This window comes from Polyodon spathula, chromosome 2 (genome assembly GCF_017654505.1).
Source record: "Polyodon spathula isolate WHYD16114869_AA chromosome 2, ASM1765450v1, whole genome shotgun sequence".
NCBI classification, from domain to species: domain Eukaryota; kingdom Metazoa; phylum Chordata; class Actinopteri; order Acipenseriformes; family Polyodontidae; genus Polyodon; species Polyodon spathula.
The window spans coordinates 79,441,052-79,463,114 of NC_054535.1; the positions used below are offsets into that span (position 1 = coordinate 79,441,052).

The 22,063-nt window shown below is 39.1% G+C and overlaps 1 protein-coding gene across 1 annotated transcript in view; it reads left to right on the top strand.

Moving 5' to 3' along the window:
- The window catches only part of LOC121327008 (probable E3 ubiquitin-protein ligase HERC1), a 76,407-nt gene that overhangs the window by 52,110 nt on the left and 2,234 nt on the right, over positions 1-22,063 (top strand). Inside the window, exons 52-78 of the mRNA XM_041270750.1 lie at positions 234-496; positions 682-809; positions 1,241-1,362; positions 1,793-2,008; positions 2,188-2,318; positions 2,546-2,745; positions 3,299-3,407; positions 6,709-6,849; positions 7,124-7,225; positions 7,437-7,610; positions 8,438-8,722; positions 9,264-9,329; positions 10,071-10,196; positions 10,563-10,701; positions 13,090-13,271; positions 13,909-14,064; positions 14,242-14,364; positions 14,502-14,604; positions 15,157-15,326; positions 15,473-15,611; positions 15,802-15,971; positions 16,600-16,769; positions 17,100-17,265; positions 17,708-17,784; positions 19,231-19,483; positions 21,470-21,622; positions 21,721-22,026. Of these exons, the coding sequence (XP_041126684.1) occupies positions 234-496; positions 682-809; positions 1,241-1,362; positions 1,793-2,008; positions 2,188-2,318; positions 2,546-2,745; positions 3,299-3,407; positions 6,709-6,849; positions 7,124-7,225; positions 7,437-7,610; positions 8,438-8,722; positions 9,264-9,329; positions 10,071-10,196; positions 10,563-10,701; positions 13,090-13,271; positions 13,909-14,064; positions 14,242-14,364; positions 14,502-14,604; positions 15,157-15,326; positions 15,473-15,611; positions 15,802-15,971; positions 16,600-16,769; positions 17,100-17,265; positions 17,708-17,784; positions 19,231-19,483; positions 21,470-21,622; positions 21,721-22,026 (4,370 nt within the window). The remainder of the gene's footprint in view (positions 1-233; positions 497-681; positions 810-1,240; positions 1,363-1,792; positions 2,009-2,187; positions 2,319-2,545; positions 2,746-3,298; positions 3,408-6,708; positions 6,850-7,123; positions 7,226-7,436; positions 7,611-8,437; positions 8,723-9,263; positions 9,330-10,070; positions 10,197-10,562; positions 10,702-13,089; positions 13,272-13,908; positions 14,065-14,241; positions 14,365-14,501; positions 14,605-15,156; positions 15,327-15,472; positions 15,612-15,801; positions 15,972-16,599; positions 16,770-17,099; positions 17,266-17,707; positions 17,785-19,230; positions 19,484-21,469; positions 21,623-21,720; positions 22,027-22,063) is intronic.

Sequence of the window (22,063 nt, forward strand, 5' to 3'; positions counted from 1 at the left end):
TACAATGGCTAGAGTTGAGGACAGGGAGCCAGGGGCTTGTGGTTTCAAATACCACAGATCCTGACTTGCTTTGTGAACGACACAGGGCAACTTTACCTCCCAGTTGTGGTTGTAGCAGTGTTCTAATGGAAATATTGCATTTGGGTTACTCTGGTTATTAACTCTTAGCTTTTTTTTTATTGGTTTTAACAATGATGCCAGTTATTTATTTAAATTTTTAACTTGTTTTGTAGATGCTGGTAGCCCCGTGGGTGTAGGTGCATTTGTGCCACACTCAGCTGTGCGTGTTGGGCCCCTGGAGCTGGCCAATGCACTGGCAGCATGCTGCCTGTCTGCGAGACTTACCAACACAAACAGGCAGTGGGCTGCTCAGCAACTTGTGCAGGCTCTGGCTGCGTCTGAGAGAGACAATCCCATCAGACCCCAGACTTACACAGACATGGCAGGGGACCTGCGAAAGTGCCCAACATTGAAACTGGAAGCACATCACAACAGGGTAAGGAGATATATACTGTAGTAGCCTCCCAGCTGTATTTCAGAAACGCAACTGGTATTTTAATTTCTTTCTAATCAGTTTAAGTTTTAGACGTGTACTGGTAGTATAAATTCCCAAGATCACTCTTTTTAGATGTATAGTTCAACTCTATTTACACCACTCTAAACTGCTTTGTATTGACCCAGGTCACAAGTTGCAGTTGGTGCAGTGAAAAGGGCTTGCTTGCCACTGGTGCCCAGGATGGAACTATGCGACTGTGGAGCATCACCAAGACTACTGGGGAATTGCAGTGCACATGTAGCTGCAGCATTAGGTAGGGAAAAAATTGCTTGAATTTAGTAATTTACTGTGCACAATAGAAAATCCTTGGTTATTATCTTTTGAATAGAAAAAAGCAGTGTTATTATTACATCCTGTAAGACAGGGGTTCCCAAACTGGGCTGCTTTCCAAAGGTGAGCTGCAACGTAGTCCTGAGGTGGGCCGCGGGAGCAACTACATTCTATGTGTTACTAATGAAGGAAAAAAAAAGATTTAAAATGAAAAAATAACCATTTCGAGTAAGTTTTTATTTACAGTGTTACAGATTAAAATTTTTTTTTTAATTTGTCATTTTTCTTAAGTAGTGCTAATAGTGGGCTGCAGTGCCTGATACAGCTGAACAGTTTGTAAACCCCTGCTCTAAGACATAAGAAATTAAGAGAAAGCACCTGTGGTAATATCAGCTCAATTTGTGTTCCCAATAGCATGGAGAAGTCCGGCCCAGGCAGCAGCATGGGGATTGAAATATCTTCAGTTTACTGGAGTGCTGGTGGGGCTTTTCTTGCTGTTTTCCAAGAGAAGCTGGTCAACATCTGGACAGTAAATGGTAAGAGGTCTTTGTTCAAATGGTTCTGTATCTGAATCCTGTTCACATCATTGTCGATCTGGGCTAGGGGCCGACGTGGCCCTTAAGATCCTGTGGGTTACAAAGGAAACTCGGCATAGGATTGTTCATCTCATCACGCTTCAGCAACCCCTACTGGGTCTCACCCCACAGCTTCAGTAGCTGGAAACATTTGTTGTTTATAAAAACGATTGGCATGAAGGAAGTTCCCCATGATCTTAATTCCTCCTGATCAGTAAGTGGGTTGCAGCAGTAAAGCAACAAGGAAATTGGTAGAACTGGGGTAAAATGAATATTAAAAAAATGGATGACATTAATACCATGGTTTCATGCGTTGAGAATCTTGAATAATATATAATCAGTGGTGCTAACGATTGTGAGAGAAACATTTTTGTGCGTTTTTTGTTGTCAGGTTCGCAATGTCATGTGGAGAGGCAGCCCTCGTGGGTGACAGCCATCTCATGGGTGGATACGCGCATGCCATACCCCAAACAGGGAGTTGCAGCCCGGGGTGGATCTGCTGAGAACCTGCTTGTTGGCAGACTGGATGGATCTCTGTGCTGGATAGAGATCACAGAGACATTTCATATTGAAAGCATAGAACTGACCCATTGCCAAAGGAATAATGGTGCGTCACTGAAATGTTTAGTACAGTAAAAACAGCAATGATGAATTGCTTGTCCTGTGTTCAGTTACAATGAGGAAGTATACAACATTCCTACACTTTTTGTTTGTTTATCTTTTTTTCTTTAGTCCGCGAGCCTTAACCATATCTAACACACTACTTCTGATTTCCTGTATTCACAGCAGCTGTTCATTGTATTGCCTGGCACAGTCTGGATAAGCCTTTTGCAGTTGGATATCCAGATGGAAAGATATTGATCTCTACCACAGGGCCCTATGACACAGAGAGTCCCCTCATACTGTCTGCTTTTCCTGTAAGAAATACCCCAGTGGGTAGAAATATCTGTCATTCAATTATTGGCCGGGGGGGGGGGCTTGTTACAAGGCTTTGCTGTGAAATATAACTAACCTGTATTGTTAAGCTATATTATTTACCAGTAGTAGAATAATGGGTACATTTTAATATAAATAATACATTTTTCCACTTTCGACTTCAGTTGTGTCCTAGATTAACCTCAATATTTATAATTATTTTTCTCAGGAGAGTGTATCTGACTTGAAATGGGACCCAACAGGACACCTGCTGCTCTCAATGGCCAGAGCTGAAATGGTGAAGATCTGGGGCCGGGTGGGAAGTACCTGGCTTACTGTGCACTCCCTGTTTCACACTGCCCAGGTTAATGTTGCTGTGTGGTGCCCTCTGCCTGGCACAGGCTCTGATCCCAGACTGATGCTGGCTGTGTAAGTACAGAGCATGTGAAACAGAATGCCACCTTTCCTGTTTGATATCACCGTGTAACAATTTTTTTTTTTTTTTTTTGTTCCAGTAGTAAGTGTTATTTCCTAATTGCTTATGCCTCAAAAGTATAGAAAATGGCTATTATTCCCCACAAACTTTGCTTTTGTGACCAGGACAGTGATATTTCAAAATATCACTATTTCCAATGAGAAAACGGGCGAATTTGTGTCTTTTCGTTCACACAAAGTCAGAAAAAAACAACATATGAATCCAAATTAACATGTATTTATACTAAAGTAATACAAAAATGACTACAAAAGATTTAGAAGTGAGTAGGTTTTCGAGATTTACGATTATACTGTAAACTGTTTTTTTCTGACTTTTTCTGAGGCATAAGCAATTAAGAAATAACACTTACTACCCAGGAACAAAAATTGTGTTACATAGTGTATTCCTTTGATGTGTACATGAGTAACCGTAATAATCTGTGCCTTTTTTTATTGATTTATTGATTTATTATTTGAATGATGCCATGTTTTCTGTTTGTTTTTACAGAGGGTGTCAGAATGGCCTTCTATATGTGTGGACTGTACCACAAGGTGGCACTGCTGTATCACTACCTAACGTTTTAAACACCAGTCAGAACAGAGACAGGATCATAGAGGTAAAATACATCAACATCATTTTTGTTGTCAGTTGTCCCATATATATATATATATATATATATATATATATATATATATATATATATATATATATATATTAGAGCATTTCTTTGCAGAAAATGACAACTGGTCAAAATAAAAAAAAAAAAAAAAAAAAAAAAGATGCAGTGTTGTCAGACCTCGAATAATGCAAAGAAAATAAGTTCATATTCATTTTTAAACAACACAATACTAATGTTTTAACTTAGGAAGAGTTCAGAAATCAATATTTGGTGGAATAACCCTGATTTTCAAGCACAGCTTTCATGTGTCTTGGCATGCTCTCCACCAGTCTTTCACATTGATGTTGGGTGACTTTATGCCACTCCTGGCGCAGCTCGGCTTTGTTTGATGGCTTGTGACCATCCATCTTCCTCTTGATCACATTCCAGAGGTATTCAATAGGGTTCAGGTCTGGTGATTGGGCTGGCTATAACAGGGTCTTGATCTGGTGGTCCTCCATCCACACCTTGATTGACCTGGCTGTGTGGCATGGAGCATTGTCCTGCTGGAAAAACCAATCCTCAGAGTTGGGGAACATTGTCAGAGCAGAAGGAAGCAAGTTTTCTTCCAGGACAACCTTGTACTTGGCTTGATTCATGCGTCCTTCACAAAGACAAATCTGCCCGATTCCAGCCTTGCTGAAGCACCCCCAGATGAGTCCAATTTTCAGCTTTGCCCAGCACCTGGTCGTCTAATGGTTAGACGGAGACCTGGAGAGGCCTACAAGCCACAGTGTCTCGCACCCACTGTGAAATGTGGTGGAGGATCGGTGATGATCTGGGGGTGCTTCAGCAAGGTTGGAATCAGGCAGCTTTGGCATGAATCAAGCCAAGTACAAGGTTGTCCTGGAAGAAAACTTGCTTCCTTCTGCTGTTTGAAAGTGAATCTGAACTTATTTTCTTTGCATTATTCAAGGTCTGACAACACTGCATCTTTTTTTGTTATTTTGATCACTTGTCATTTTCTGCAAAAAAATGCTCTAAATGACAATATTTTTCTTTGGAATTTGGGAGAAATGTTGTCAGTAGTTTATAGACTAAAACAAAAATGTTCATTTTACCCAAACACATACCTATAAATAGTAAAACCAGAGAAACTGATAATTTTGCTGTGGTGTCTTAATTTTTTCTAGAGCTGTGTGTGTGTGTGTGTGTGTGTGTGTGTATATCTATATATATATATATATATATATATATATATATATATATATATATATATATATATATATATATATATATATATATATATATATATATATAGTGCCTTGCAAAAGTATTCAGACCCCTGACCAATTCTCTCATATTACCGAATTACAAATGGTACATTGAAATTTCGTTCTGTTTGATATTTTATTTTTAAACACTGAAACTCAAAATCAATTATTGTAAGGTGACATTGGTTTTATGTTGGGAAATATTTTTAAGAAAAATAAAAAACTGAAATATCTTGCTTGCATAAGTATTCAACCCCTGTGCTGTGGAAGCTCCCAGTTTGCACCGATGAAAGAAATTGCCCTAACGAGGACACAATTACCTTACCATTGGCCTCCACCTGTGAACCATTAAAGTTGCTGTCACATTTTCTGGATAAAAACCCCACTGTTGAAGGATCATTGGTAAGGCTGTGAATCTGAAGGAAAATGAAGACCCAAGAGCATTCTACAGAAGTTAGAGATAAAGTAATACAAATGCATAGATTAGGGAAAGGGTACAAAATAATATCCAAGTGTTTGGATATCCCAGTGAGCACAGTTGGATCAATAATCAGGAAGTGGAAGCTGCATCACACCACCCAGGCACTGCCAAGAAAAGGCCGTCCCTCAAAACTCAGAGCTCAAACAAGAAGGAGGCTTGTGAGAGAAGCCACAGAGAGGCCAACAATCACTTTGAAGGAGCTACAGAGTTCAGTGGCTGGGAGTGGAGTAATGGTGCACCAGTCAACCATATCAAGAGCTCTGCATAACACTGGCCTGTATGGGAGGGTGGCAAGAAAGAAGCCGTTACTCAAAAAGTACCATCTGAAAGCACGTCTGGAGTTTGCCAGAAAGCATGAGTGACCCAACTGCGATGTGGGAAAAGGTTTTGTGGTCAGATGAGACCAAGATAGAGCTTTTTGGCCAAAACTCAAAGCGCTATATGTGGCGCAAACCTAACACTGCCCGTGCCTCAAGACACACCATCCCTACAGTGAAGTATGGTGGTGGCAGCATCATGCTGTGGGGATGCTTCTGATCAGCAGGGACTGGGCATCTTGTTACAATTGAAGGAAGAATGGATGGAGCAAAATACAGGAAAATACTGCAAGAGAATCTGCTTCAGTCCGCTAAAAAACTGAACCTTGGGAGGAAATTCACCTTTCAGCAGGACAATGATCCCAAGCGCAAGGCCAAAGCAACATTGGAGTGGCTCAAGAACAAAGGTGAATGTCCTACAGTGGCCCAGTCAAAGTCCTGATCTCAACCCCATTGAGAATCTGTGGCAGTATTTGAAAATTTCTGTCCACAAGCATCGTCCAACCAACCTGAATAACCTGGAGCAAATCTGCCAAGAAGAATGGGCCAAAATCACTCCGACACTGTGTGCAAAGCTGGTACATACTTACCCCAAGAGACTTAAAGCTGTTATTGCAGTGAAAGGTGGCTCTACCAAATATTAATGTGTGGGGGTTGAATACTTATGCAAGCAAGATATTTCAGTTTTTTATTTTTCTTAAAAATATTTCCCATCATAAAATGTCACCTTACAGTAATTGATTTTGAGTTTAAGTGTTTTAAAAAAAAAAAAATCAAATAGAAGGAAATTTCAATGTACCATTTGTAATTCAGTAATATGAGAGAATTGGTCGGGAGTCTGAATACTTTTGCAAGGCACTATATGTATTCAGTTCTATACGATTTCATGCTGAGGAGCTAGAGAGGCCGCACTTTGGTTAATTCCTGGAGCCAGCATCACCGGTGTTGTGTGTGCTGCTGCACCAGGGAGGCAAATACACTGATCCCTGGAGCCAGCATTACACTTCAGCCATCAACACCAAGCCAGTAGGAAATCCACATTACCTGCTGGAGGAAAAGCACTGTAGGTGCATATATTACAGCAAAGCAGAGCCCAGTATTACCATGAAGTAAATAAAAGCTACTCTTGTGTAATGAAAATCAGTTAGAAATCAACAATTTGTACAGTGAAAAATGTTCTCGTTGTTGTATTTACTAAACAACAAACAAATAACTAGCAAACAAGGATATTTCTTATTTCTGTTTAGTACCCACAGCGGGGCAGTGCAAAGTGTGTGTTCAGACTGAATGGCCACATCACAGCTGTGAAGTCTGTATCCTTCAGTCCCAATGGGATGGCTTTAGTCTCTGGAGGATTGGGAGGCCTCCTCAATATCTGGTCCCTTCGGGTATGTTGAAAACAAAAACAAATTATTTATTGTTAAAAGTGAACACTTGTTCCAATTAAGCGGGACTTAGTTAGCTTGTTTACAAATTAACGTCATAGATATTTAAGTGTAAAAGACTGTGTTTGATAAACTCGAAATCTGAATCACTGCGTATTATACAATATTAGCAGCTTTAGCTACAGTATCTCCTTCCCCAGCCTATGTCGGCCTCTATGAAGAGCTACAAAGGTCATCATTGGTTTATTTTTTTTTTTTAATCCCTGCCACCAATCAGGATGGATCAGTACTGCAGACAGTTGTGACTGGCTTGGGCTCTGTGGTCAGCACTGCCTGGATTCCAGATGTTGGTGTTGCAGCATGCTCTGGAAGGGCAAAGGTCAGTCCCTGTTTAAGCACCCTAACCTGCTAAATTATTGATCGTAAGATGGAAGACAATAAGCTGAATGATATCACATCATGAATATAACATGATTATACAAGTAATTTTTTTTTGTGTTCATAAACTGGTATGAAACTAATTTTATACTTTTATACACATTATAATGCATGTATGTGAACCCTTAATGTGATGCTTCTGTTATCCACAGGACGTGCTGCTGATCCGCTGCTCCCCTGACTGGATCTCTAACAACCATGTTCTGGCCTCCTGCCGCATGGTGCTTCGTGCTCAGGGCATCGTGGGGTTGAACAAGGCCCCGTGCATGACGGTGTTTTTAGAGAGACTACCCCTTCTCCTGCAGGAACAATACAACTATGAAAAGGTAATTCAGTCAGCAGCAAATCAAAAAATGGTCCCGTACTTCGAAACAACATTGTGTATATGCTGAGAAGTAGTACAAATGACATACCATGCAGTTCTTCAGTGAATTTCAGTGTTTTTAACTTGTTACTCTTATTAGTCTGTCACAAAGACGGCTGTAGTGGGGACGTCAGACCAGAAGAAACACACAGTACAGAGAGGAAATGATAAATGGATGCGCTGCTGCGCAATTTATTATTACAAAATAAAACAGGACAAAAACAAGACACAGCACTGGCAGCCAAAACAAAGAGACAAACAAAACGGACTAATACTAAACAAAAACACAGTGAACAGATAATTTACTGCTATTATAATGATAACAATTGTTACCTCCGTCTCCTATCCAGTTCTCCACTCACTGAGCACCCAACCCGAGTATGTGAAAACATGCTGCTTTTATGCAGCTGTACCGAGACTCGACTGGTAATCAGTCATTCAATTGGAGTCTCAGTACAACTGCACGTGAATTAGTAAAGTGCAATTCCCCGTGCTCACATATTACATTTTACTTGCACATGAAGTGCTGTGCAATCCTCGTGCCTAAATACAAATATACATGTTAAACTCTCGTGTTGCACGTACCCGTTTATATCTCGTGTACCAATGACTATACACCAACATTTAACACACCACACGCAACATATAACAGAAAATACACACAGGGACGGGCACTTTGTCACACAGCCATACTGTTAATCATAATTGCATAGACAGTTAGTGGTGTGATGTGCACGCTTTGATTGTCTAGCAGTGTAAAGTTGCCTTGTTTTTCTCCCGTTTATTTAGTGCCACATGACGTCTGGTGATCAGCTTGTCCACAGTGCCTTTCTCCAGAGCCTGGCCTCCTTGGCGGTGGGGCTTTCTCTGGAGCAGCTGCTTTGCAGATGCCCTGCCCCCCCTCACCATGCAAACTGTAACCTGGACCTGAGCGCCCCAGAATGGGGCTGGCTCGCAACTTTCTCCACTACTGTCAAGAGTGCCGAAGCATTTGCCAAAGGAACTGCCTTCCCAGAATCATTCAGTGTTCCTGATCTGAGACCAGCTGGAGACTCTGAAATCCCCAAACCCCTGGTAGATTGATTTCATTGCTAACATGTTGAAGGGCTCTAATTAACAGAGTGATGTTGACTTTGTTGATGGTTGAGTGATGTTGCCGCATTTAGAAAGTGCATTAATAGGCTGGCCAGTAAAATTCACATTATGTGAACTACAGAAACTGTTGAACTTAACACATGTTCTTTGGTCCTTCAATTTTTATACATAGCTTATACTGTATACACCAATATACTGGCATAAGAAGCGTAACAAGGGTTTAGTGACTGAATGTTTGTGTAAATAATCCATCACTAATTAGATGGCTTTTTTGTTTTATTTTGTTTTACACAGTGCAAGGTATTAAACCCCCCCAAAAAATCCCCCTCAAACTACCCCACATTTCTTAAGTTTTCTTTTGATTTTAAAGAACCAGTTACCTGTTTTGTTTGTACATGTAAGTGATTTAGTTATCAAATAGCTGTTTGCTTCTCAGAGTAATAGTCGTGTGAAGGTACACTGCTGAAGTGAGGACTTGTCATGCCTATGTGATCTAGTTAGGTGTTTTAATCCCTGTCAGGATAACAGTAAATGGAGCATCATGATGGATGAACAACTGATGTCCTGGGCCACAGCCAGACCAGAAGTGAGTGTCTGTAAACACACTACATTTATTTATTGGCTTTTACTACCCGTTTTGATAATAATGTTTAATAATTATAATCTGTATATATAAACAATAATCTGTTTAAATCAGCTTGATGCACGGTTTATTTTCCCATGTTGTATGCTATTAAAAGCTGTATCTTGGAAGCCGATGACCTGAATTTGACCAATTCATCCACGGTCTCAGTATTTTATAATGTCTTATGTGTCAGTTACATATTCTGGTATACAGTGTTTTTTATTTTTATTTAATTTTTTTATTTATTTATTTATTTTTTTACTATTTCTAAAAAAAAAAGCCTAACTGTAAGCCTAAGCACTGGTTTCTCATCAGTTTGAAATTTGGGTTTATAACTTTAAAAATTCTGTGCAAGTTTTAGCCAAGGCTGCTATGTAGCGGTCAACTTGAATGCAACACTTTTACATGAAATATTTAATCATCTTAAAATCATCTCATTTAATCGTCTTAAATTGGAAGTTAATTTTTTTTAACAATAATTTGTCAATCACATCATTGAGTGTTTATATTCTTATGAAATGTATATTCTTTAAGTCACAGTCTGTATGCACCAGGATTCATAAAATAAAATAAAATAAAATAAAATAAAATAAGGTTGTCTTCACTTTTACTTATGCTAATTTGGAGATGTTCCACATTTGCACTCACACTGTGGAACATCAGCATGAGAGGCAGATTTGGTAAATGCTTGTTCTTGTACAGGACTGGCAGCTAGGGGGGAAGAGTGAAGTGTTCCTGTGGGGAGGAGGCCGTCACGGACAGCTGGCAGATGCAGGAACCAACCTGCTGGTACCAACACTCGCTCCCTCCCTATCCCAGGCACAGCAGGTACTGAGCACCATATATGTATCCTAAAGATGCATTTAGATTAAGAAATTACATCAGTGCGTAGCATTACAGTATTGCATATTTCATTATAGTCTAGTTAATAACTGCTAGTAGAACAAAGTGGAATTTCCCTTTAGCTTTCATTTTTAAGACTTTTACTTTGCATGTTCTCCACACGAGTTTCAACTATAACATATGTCCTAGTTTCATAATCTAAGTCGATATTTCTTGATTTTTTTAAATTTTTTTAACATGGGGTTAAACTAACTTTTGTATTGCCAACAAGAAATTAAGCCAAGATGATACATCTTTTTTATTGTCTGTCCTGCAGATTCCTAATTGTTATTTTCGGCTTGCCTCATTCAGGTTGTGTGCGGACAGAACTGCACGTTCCTAGTTCAGGCCAATGGGACAGTCCTAGCCATCGGAGAGGGCAGTTACGGGAGACTTGGCCAAGGAAACTCGGATGATCTGTACACTCCCACTGTCATCTCCTCGCTGCAGGGTAAGTGAGCCTGAAATGGAGGAGGAGGTTTCACACACAACTGCGCAAGGTTGTAGACTTTTTTTTAAATATATACTGACTCTTATTTTAAAATATGTACAGTACAATAGAAGTCAAGCTAACGGTTATCTTAACATAGGCAAATTTAAATACAAATCAGCCTCTATCTGTTCAGGGCCAAGAATCTTGATTTCACCCTGTTCACACTACCTAAATAAAGCACTGTCAACACATGTTGAAACCATGTGCTTGCAATTCATTTTACTCCCAATTATGCTTTCATTCCATAATGATCTTGCATTATTTAGGCAGTGTGAATACCTGACCAAATTCCTCCATAGGTAGGTTTGTAAGGATCAGCAAAGGGTAAAACAAATAACACTGGAGCCTAGCTGCAGTTGTGGGAATATGTTTATCTACTCAACCAGCCCGGATGATGTCAGAACAAGGAGTTGATTGACATTGCATATGTTCTGTGTCTGAAACAACATTATAACACATGCCAGTAAATGATAGTGTTTAGATATTATTAGGTAAACATAGTGGAAGCAGAGTTCACAAAGTACAGCTTCACACACAGAAAGGTAGGTAAGATATATATGTGTGTGTGTGTGTGTGTGTGTGTGTGTGTGTGTGTGTATATATATATATATATATATATATATATATATATATATATATATATATATATATATATATATATATATATATATATACATATATATTATATATATATATATATATATAATATATCCATGATTATATATATTCATGTATGGTGAGTATCACCATACCCTGTGGAGACTGACTATAATGGGGAACTGTGTATACAGCCCCGTAGTGGTGTATACCATACTATCCGTATTTGGCACTGACATATAACTAAGCATCACAACACCATTGCAGTGACGACAGGTGGTTTACCCATGAATTTTGATATATATGACAGGCACTCATTAGTGCAAGTGAGACAGGCTTACCTGAATCCTCTCCTGACGACACAATGTCTGTGGTCAGAATATGTAAAATCTATAAAACCGTACTGTATATTGATTGCTAGGGTGTTTAACTGTAGTTAATGCTTCCATTGTGCTGTTGAAATGTCTAATTTCAGTTCACCATTATGTTTGCTCAATGGTTTCCTTCCCAACAGGATTATTTTATTAAACAAAAGGTTATTGTTTAGTAGTAAGAAGCCTCCTTCTTGTTTCGTAATCTCGTTAAGCACTAGCCATGTGACTTTTTCAGATTCAACCACTTATACTTGTTTTCCCAGTTTTCACAAACTTAGACAGTGTGTGTAACTGAGAAGATTGTGAAATTATTCAGACAGTAATTTGACCTATAACAGAACTGCAGCAGCCACTCGCCCTAGCAAAGACAGCTCTATAAATGTGACTTTGTCTAAAAAATAATACTAGCTATGCATGATATCCCCATATTGACCGTGGCACAGTTTTTATATTTCTGCGTGGACCACCTAGCACAGCTGAAGTTAATGCTTAAAACATTTCTGCTGTTTTTCGGGGGGGGGGGGGGGGGGGTTGGTTTTAATATTAACACATTTGTAAATCATTTACCTTGAATGGAACTTATCAGAATCTGCCAAGTATACTTTTAACTCCCATGACTTAGAAAATATCGAAACTCGAGAGGTTGATTTATATTCTACAGTACTAATTTTATACTTTTACTACATTTTAAAGTAGTCTTGTAGGTGTTCACTAGATGAGGATGGCACTTACTAACACAAAGACACTTGTTTGATACAGTCTGTGTTACATATGCCATTGGCTGGCAATTAGAACCGAAGAGCCGCTTCTGAACTCAAACCTTGAGTTACTGCAGAAAGAACCACTCGGAATGCTAGCAAAGAGAAGAGGTTGCTAGAAACCATTGTGAAAATGTCATTTGATATTACTTAAGTACTGTAATTCATATACAACTCTAGACACACAAATGTTGTTTGTGTCAACAAATTAACTTAAAGTAAAATAGTGAAGAAAATGGCCGATTTTTATAATGAATTACATCATCAACTTTGCACACAGTAGACATTACTGATGTGCTGTGTACAGGGCTACATAATTATTTTAGGGGTTCAAGTTTCAGGGGTGTTACAGTAGCTTTTTGAGATTATTAAAGCAATAATTGGGGTTCAGACCACAAGAGAATCCATAAGAAAAAATGCATTTACTTATATTATCATCTAGACTGACTGGTATCACCTCTAGAAGATGGAAACTGGACCATGGGCCATATTTAAATCCCCTAACACATAACCAACAGACCTGGGGGTTCAGAGTCTAATGTGTGGTTTAGAATTGGAGTGGCTTACAGACTTTGTTGACCATGCTAAGCCCTGTTACTTTCCCTCCTGTATACCAGGCTATGTGGTGACTCAGCTGGCAACGTCCTGTGGGTCTGACGGACACTCCCTAGCCGTGTCTGAAAGCGGTGAAGTCTTCAGCTGGGGAGATGGGGATTATGGGAAACTCGGACATGGTAACAGCGAGAGGCAGAGACGACCCAAACAGATTGAGGCCCTGCAGGGGGAGGAGGTGGTGCAGGTGAGATGATGAGTCAGGACTGGAAGTTCACCAGCGAGAGGAGGAAATTAATATTCAGCACTTATTCAGAGTGTTACCCATTGGTCTGTTGGGTGTGTAAATTAGATGCATCCACACTTTAGAAATAGTGTTTATCAAGATGAACGATTTAATTTATCTGTTCCTGGTCCAGCAACTATTATCGATGATGATGAGCTTTACTTGATGAGTAGTTTGATTTGTTTATGTGATTATTTGATAATGTACTACCACAAGTTTATGCTGAAGCTTCATATTTCACTTTTAAGGAAGCTTTAAATCATGGGTGGCCAAAATTGGTCCTTCCAGTCCCGGTTGTTGTTCCAGTCCTGTTCTGAATTGTTTAATTGGATTGTTTAACATTATATAATGTTACCTGCTAAACCTGGAGTGGAGTGGCCCTAAAGGACTGTGATTGGACACCCCTGCTTTACATGATGCAGTGCTTTGCTTCTCGTCATTTTCTTACTACTGTTTTTGTTTTATAGAACTAAGCTAAGGTTAGGATACAAAATCTAGCAGTAAAACATTCTGTTTTAATAAAATGACTTACACAGTTAACATATAACGTCAGATCACTGGAAATACAAGTCAAACTCCCTCTTTTATGTCTCCCCAGCTCGCTTGTGGTTTTAAGCACTCAGCAGTGGTGACCGCTGATGGAAAACTGTTCACATTCGGGAGCGGAGACTATGGCCGTTTAGGACAAAGATCAACGTCTAACAAAATGTTACCAGAACGAGTTGTGGCCCTGGAAGGTCACGTCATAGGACAGGTAAGCATGGTTTTATTGCTGAACCAGGCCTCTCTTTTTCTCTAATTTCAATTAGATTTATATTTAAGTTTGGGATAACAACACAGTAGTTTTAGTCGTATTCTGTAATGCAATTTAAACTATGAATCATTTATTCTTTTCAGATGTACAGTACACTGTCCTGTTCTTTGTCTGCAGGTGTCCTGTGGTTTAAATCATACACTGGTAGTGTCCTCTGATGGCATGACAGTCTGGGCGTTCGGAGATGGGGATTATGGGAAGCTAGGCACAGGGTCTTGCACTGTCAAGTGCTATCCACAGGTAACGAGCCATTCTAAAGTGACTAGGGAGTTTTAGTTTTTCAGTTAGTTGTACTTTGTGTTAAATTGAAAAAGTAGCATGTTCTTTCTAACAATAGTTGTCTATTTGATGTAACTATTTTTGTTTTGTTTCTTTAGAAGGTGGAACAGCTGTGCAACAAAGGAATAAAGAAGGTGGCTTGTGGAACCCAGTTCTCAATTGCACTTTCGAAGAATGGGCATGTGTACACTTTTGGACAAGGTAAAAACATAATAACAATAATAATTAAAATGTTTGTGCTTTTAGGTTCATGATTCCAAACAATATATTTAAAATTATAAAGATCTTCTAGTTTTGATTGACAGAATTGATTGGAGATACACTGATTTACACTTGTGATTTACTAGGACCACTCAAAACAAAACAAATCACAAAGCAACCTGAAACTTGGTATAGGCCAGATAGAAACTTGCAGTCCTGCTGTTTTTCAGTAGGGTTCTGGACCGTGGTTCTAATTGTGTCAAATATACAATAAAGAATACACTCCGATCAGCCATCTGTTGGTACCAGCAAACTAGTTATTGATGTATGTGGCATCTCTTTAGGGCATCCTTAGAGCATTGTCTTCACAAAAGTATATCTGATGCAAGAGTGCTATCTAATTATTTTTCATAGTGCTTGTTAGTGTTAGAATATCTGGTTCAGCATTTTAATGCTGGAGACATAAGAAACTCTGTATACAAAATGATCAACCTGAGGATTATACCACACGTGTGAAAATGTGCTGTCAAAGTATACAAATGTTGTTCTCAGAACGTCTGATTGGGCTCCCGGAGTCAATGCAGAAGAACCATAACCATCCACAGCTTGTGCCAGCACTGGAGAGTGTCTTTGTGGTAGATATTGCAGCTGGATCAGAGCACATGATGGCTCTCTCCTCTACAGGAGACGTCTATACTTGGGGGTGTAACTCTGAAGGGCAGGTACTGTACATTGCAAATCAATTCATTATAAAAGAAAAAGGTGTCAGAAATACACTACTGTCTTTTTTTTTTTTTTTTTTTTTTTTTTTTTTTTTTTTTTTTTTTTGTTAGTTCGGGTATTTAACGTAAGTTATTTGCATTTTCAGCTTGGTCTCGGCCATTCAAACCCGGTGAAAGAGCCGACACTGGTGACTGCCCTGCAAGGGAAGAACATTAGACAGATATCAGCTGGACGGTGTCACAGTGCTGCATGGACCACCCCATCTCCAGCTGCCAGGGCTCCAGGTCAAACTTAAAACTTTGATTTGATACGTAGAATCAAAATAAGTATTTGCCACTAATGCAAAAAAAAGCAATGTAACATCAAAATAAGAACGTTTCCTTAAGTGATTGACCTACAGAAATTTGAAAGAGAAAACCCATGTGAAAGTTGTTTTATATTCCGTTAACAGAGTGATGTATGGTTGTGTTACAGGCATCATGGCACCCCTCCAACTTGGCCTTCCTCAGTCCATTCCCCCACAGTACAATGCACTGAAAGACTGCAACCCTGAGGTTCTAAATGCCCGTCTCAGGGTCCTCTACCACTTCTCTGATTTAATGTACAAGTCCTGGAGACTGCTCAACCTCAACCCAATGAATCAGGTAAACATGTTGTACAGCATTTTGGGCTTATTTCACAAAATCAATTACAGTTGTTACTGTAAAACATAGTTTCCTATAAGTGCAGATCAAACACCACATTCTCTGTAATTGTCAAAAAATATTCTTGTCAGTTACAAAGATCAAAAGGAAACAGTCTATCCGAATAAAGAATTTCATCTGGTTTCACAGAACCTGATTGAGTACTGATCTTGGACTAGTCATTTTGGCTCAAACGGACCAATTTCTAAAGCACATAGAGCAAGGGGTTCCAAGGTAGATGTTGTGAGCATGTAAAAGAGAAGCTGTGTAACTCATGCCCCACAGCGTAACCCATTTTGATGACCTTTGACCTAATTTATCTCTGTGTGGGGAATCCCTTCGGGGGGGGGAGGTATATAGTGGCATTTTAAAGCTGGTTTCAAGAGCTTTCATACAAAACAAATAAATAATGTGTCATGAGACCCACTACCTCATTTTACTTTAATGTAAGGTTAGTTTGAATCAATCTCTGTGAAAGCAGATATTATGCTTTGAGTATGTTTCTACCATCTCAATTTTCAGTTAAATTTGAATATATTGACTTGTAACCCTTGTCTAATAAATGGAAGTATATATTATCCTCCAGCAGGTTTCAGCCTCCCGATACAGTTCAGGAGCCTCTGCGATTGCACAGGGCCAGTTAAGAGGCCTGCTGTCACCTAAGGTGAACACCCTGTCCCTGGTTAGATCTATTGGAAGGACAATGATACAAGGAAAGACTTATGGGCCTCAGATTACTGTCAAGAGAATTTCCACCAGGTAGTTTTATAATAATCCATTCTTTTTCAGGGTTTCAGAGAACAGATAAATTGTAGGCCAGTGGTTAGTCACATATACCGTCACCTCACTTTAAAATTGTGTTCTAGTTATAAGGCAATGTTGTGCTATCATAAATAAAATTCTAGTTTGATGAAATACAGAGGCCTTGGGGGGCAGTTCGCATCTATTTTTAGCATATTTAGGAAAGTGTCAGCAGATGCCATACAGAAAGTAAATACCATTATATGCCTTGACAATGAGGTGATTTTACCTCTGTGTTGTACCATACACTCACAAGCATTGTTAACACTGTGATGTTCTTCTACGAAGGGGGCGCTCCAGCAAGCCCATCTTTGTTCAGATCGCCAGACAGGTGGTAAACCTGAATCCCTCTGAACTGCGGCTGCCCTCCAGAGCCTGGAAGGTGAAACTGGTGGGTGAGGGAGCAGACGATGCGGGTGGAGTGTTTGACGACACCATCACAGAGATGTGTCAGGTGAGGCTAGGTCTAGGAAACTCTTCTCAGCAGTAAGACTCAATAGGCAGAGCTGGACAACTTTTTCTAATTAATAATTGAAGGCTGTAACATAAGTAGCAATCATTTTAAATAAATGACTAGCTGTATGTCATATGCTTTTCAGGATTGTACAATATGCTGTAATGCTAATTTCCTATCCATTTGGATTTTACCAGGGAATTTCCTAAATGTATTCTGGAGATGAATTTGTCTTTTTTTATGCAGCCATTATGAGTGTTTTCTTGTTGTTTTCTGTCTCATAAGAACAGATTTACTGAATGCTCTGTAATTCCCTCATATGTTCCCAGGCAGTATGGAGATAGATTAGTTTCTACCTAGGATCAGCCAGAGAATTGGGAAGACCTTGTGTTAACATCCATTGTTAGTATATAACTTTTTTTTTTTTTTTTTTTTTTTTTAGGAATTAGAGTCTGGTGTTGTGGATCTGCTCATTCATACTCCAAACAGTACTGCTGATGTTGGCAGTAACTCAGACAGGTACTTGCAGTGCTACAGCATGCAGATTATAACATTGAAAGCAGATGTGTTTTGTTCTTGTTTCATTGTGGTGTCCTGTGTTTTGTGGGCATATATTGAACATGGGGTTTTTACCAAGTAATAGAATCTAGAGAACCCAAAAAAGTCATTTCTGATGGGAGGATCAAAAAGGTAAAACCAGCTAAAGACCATTAACTAGCTATCACTAAGTCACATGGCTATTGCACAATAGCTGTCAGAAGCTAGGATGAATAATAGTAAAGCATGTGTTCATTTAAAAAGTATTAGTCTAGGCTTAAAACCTGTTTTATGTGGGTTACATACTGTAGTTCAAGGCAGTCCTGAGAATTAGTTGTACATTGCAGTTATTCAGATCGTATAATATGTGATTATCTGCAGTCTGTTTCAGAATGCATTAACAGACAAATAGATAAAATGTCAAATTGAGTATGTAATACAGTCTCTACTGTTCTCAGTGTAAATACAAACGATACACAAAGGAGATTGGAAAAGTTAGTGTTGCACCCACAACCTCTTGGGCAAATTTGATAGGATCCAGATGATGACTGTAATCATGTTATGTGCTCTGTTGTGTAAGAAGAAAGCTTACGCAACGGTGACCTTTTTGGTTGCTGAAACAGATCTACAAATGAGAAATCAAATGAAATAGTGTAAAATAAAAATACTAAAGGCACTGACTCATAGGGGTCAAATAACTGCATCTGATTTTGATATTTAAATATCTTCTGATTTAATTCATGGATTGCTGTAGGTTTCCAGTATACTGTTGTATTAACTATTGATATTTTAAACTGTACTATCAAAATACACTATATTGGTATACAAAATATGATGCTTTACATAAAACGGTTGGACAGAAATTAGAAATGCCTGCCATAGCACAGTCAATAAGGTGTACAGCCACCATAGTCAGCCTGGATGGTTGGGCATGAAGTGACAAATCTGCAAGATGTTTAAATTTGTTCTGGCTAGATATGTGAGATTACGGTTTTCCTTCAGGGAAGTTGGAAGTATGATCTCAGAATTGCTAGCAGTCATCATTTTTGAGACTGTTCCTAGGTTATGGAAACACACTTATTAACCAAGCAGATGGTATCCATCTTTTATCAAAGTCTGTCTGAAACTGATTTTCAACAGATAAATGAAGCTTTTGTAGAGTAAAGAATATGTGTCAGTTTGCATAACAAATCATTCAAATTTTGTAGTAACTATTAAGTTAATATCATCGCTTGTATATTAGTGCATTTCTGCATTACTTTTGCTGGCCGGTACATTACAGCATGCACCTCTGTAAAGTTATTAACACGTTATATTTTAATCACTTTTTTTTGTTTCACTACTGTATAGCATTTTCTTCTTTTAGCATTACTGCACCCATGCTGACAGTAAAGGCAAGTGGTTAATGAACCTTGATGTTTGTTTCAGGTTTTTGTTCAATCCCTCTGCTTGCTCAGAAGATCACATGGTCCAGTTTCGTTTCCTGGGAATCCTGATGGCCGTTGCTATCCGGACCAAGAAGCCTCTGGCCCTGCACCTGGCTCCTTGGGTGTGGAAGCAGCTCTGCTCCATCCCACTCAATGGCCAGGACTTGGAGGAGGTAGACCTGCTCAACTACCGCAGCCTGCAGGGAATCCTGCACCTGGAAAACAGCGGCATCAATGAGGACAACTTCCCTGTGGTGAGGAAACCAGATACAAGAAAAACTTCTACCTTCACTGTATGCTTCAAAAGTTCAAGCTTCCCTTTTTACTCATGCTGCCTGTAGATGAATTATGAACTGAGAAGGCAGACAGTGTTTGCTGAAAGCAAGGCTTTTTTTTTTTTTTTGCTCATGACAAGCTTCGTTACTTCTCACAGCAGTACATGCAGAAATCGCACCATCAGTTTTTGTTTGTCACATAATGCATTTATCAAAAAGATTAGCCTTTGATAAGGGGTGTCTGTTATCCTCTGACAAATGGGGAGAGACACGGAGGTGATGTTGACTCATCTCACAGGCACTCAGGAATTATTATTTAAAAACAGTGACTGTACTAGCAATGGTATCAGCAGTGGTTGCAGTACCCAGCTGTGCGTGCCAGTAATACGTGAAGGCAAAACAGAACACTGTGTAAACAAAACTACAAATAAAAGGTTGCCCTGAAGACAGTGAGCGCTACTCTGCTATTCATGGAGGTCTACCCTGACACATCTCTCTATTGATGGAGGTCCCACTGACACATCTCTCTATTGACGGAGGTCCCACTGACACATCTCTCTATTCACAGAGGTCTCACTGACACATCTCTCTATTCACAGAGGTCCCATTGACACACCTCTACATTTTGGGATCTAAAATAACCTGCTCTGTATATTAATTCAAACCCAGACACCGGTCCCACACAAGGCAGTCAGCCATTTTGTCCATTTTCAATTTTGGCGGGAATTACAATTAGATTTTATATCCCTTTACTTAATCTAACAAAGTATTACTTACAGGGTTTGTTCAGTGTAGCTAAATATCACAATTGACATAATTAAAATGTGTGTACCAAGGCTATGATAATTCAATCTAACCGTGCAGATACTTTTACTGTTTCAATCAAAGAAATAGATACTTTTAAAAAAAAAAAAAGAGGTGTTGGTCTCATCATCTCGGTATACGACAGTTGATCTTAACTATTGGTCCTTACTGGTCTGCCATGGCTTTTAAATATTGAACTCATCAGTCCAAAGCCTTGCTCTAACATTAAGTGAACCTATAGCAACTAAAATCATTGGGGTTGGAACACGATCTATGATTGGAGTGAAAGAGCCACAAATTACTATCACAGATTGTAAACAGTGTTTTTTATATATATATACATACACATTTGCCATTGGGAGCACATTACGAGTGGGAGGATAAAAAGAAAGAAAACAAACAGTGAATTAAAGAGCAGTGTTTTAATACTGTACATTTAGTCATTATTTACAATTAAACACATGCATGTAGTTTGCTACAGGACAAATATCATTAACTGGAACAAAACAGTTTGTGTCATTATCTAAAAAAAGATGTGAATTGTCGACTGATGAGAGCTATCAGTTAGGTGTTGTTGCACTTGATGTGTTTTTTGTGTGCATTTGTATAAGACTGTTAAAGAAGAAACAATTGGTGACGTTGGTGTTTTGTAACTGAACTGTATTCCGTTAAGACCGCCCACGCAGCATTTGACAGGCTGCACAAAATGTCAGTTTATCAGCTGAGATGATTATTGGTGGTTAGTTGCGTTGAAAATTAACTATATCCTGTGGTTACTTAGTAAAGCCCGGCCGCGCAGCATTTGACAGGTTGCATAAAACGTGACAATAAGCGGATTTGTGAGATATTGAGAGATAATTTCTCAAAGAACCAATGGTGTATGGTGAGTGGTTTTTGAAAAATAATGATAGTAAATGGGGTATGATATTAAGCAAGGTAATATAAAACGTTTTCATCTGTGTTTGTCACACAAATTAATTGCTGAGATCCCTGAGTGTTACTGGAAGACATTCAGTTGTGACAGAGGCCACCAAGTAAACAAAATATATATTAAAAAAAAAAAAAGTTAAGTACAGTAGTTCTATGTGTAAAATGTTAGATAAGAAATGGAAACACAAGTTTTCAGTAAAATCAGTAATGTTCTTTCATTGATCCTAATAGATGATTCCTCTGGACTCCTTTACTGCTCGCAGTGCTGATGGCAGGCTGGTCCCCATAGTTCCTGGAGGATGTCACATCCCTTTGACCTTTCCAAACAGAAAGGACTATGTAGAGAGAGCCATCAACTACAGACTGCATGAAATGGACCAACAGGTAAGTGAAACCATGTGTATGTATACATTGCCTAAATCAATAAATTGCTAGATAATGAAATACCTATTTGTCTGTCCCCATTTGTTCTTTGTGTGCAGGTGGCCGCAGTGAGAGAAGGCATGTCCTCAATCATCCCAGTGCCTCTCTTGTCTCTGCTCACAGCTAAGCAGTTTGAGCAGTTGGTCTGTGGAATGCCAGAGGTGTCTGTGGAAACACTGAAGCAGGTTGTGCGTTACCGGGACATTAACGACAGCCATCAGTTGATTGGTTGGCTGTGGCAGACATTAGAGGAATTTACCAATGAGGAGAGAGTTCTGTTCCTGCGATTTGTGTCAGGAAGATCTAGGTTACCAGCAAACACGGCTGACATCACCCAGAAATTTCAGATCATCAAAGTCGACCGGGTAAGAGAAAACCTTTACAATCCAATAAAGTTCTAGA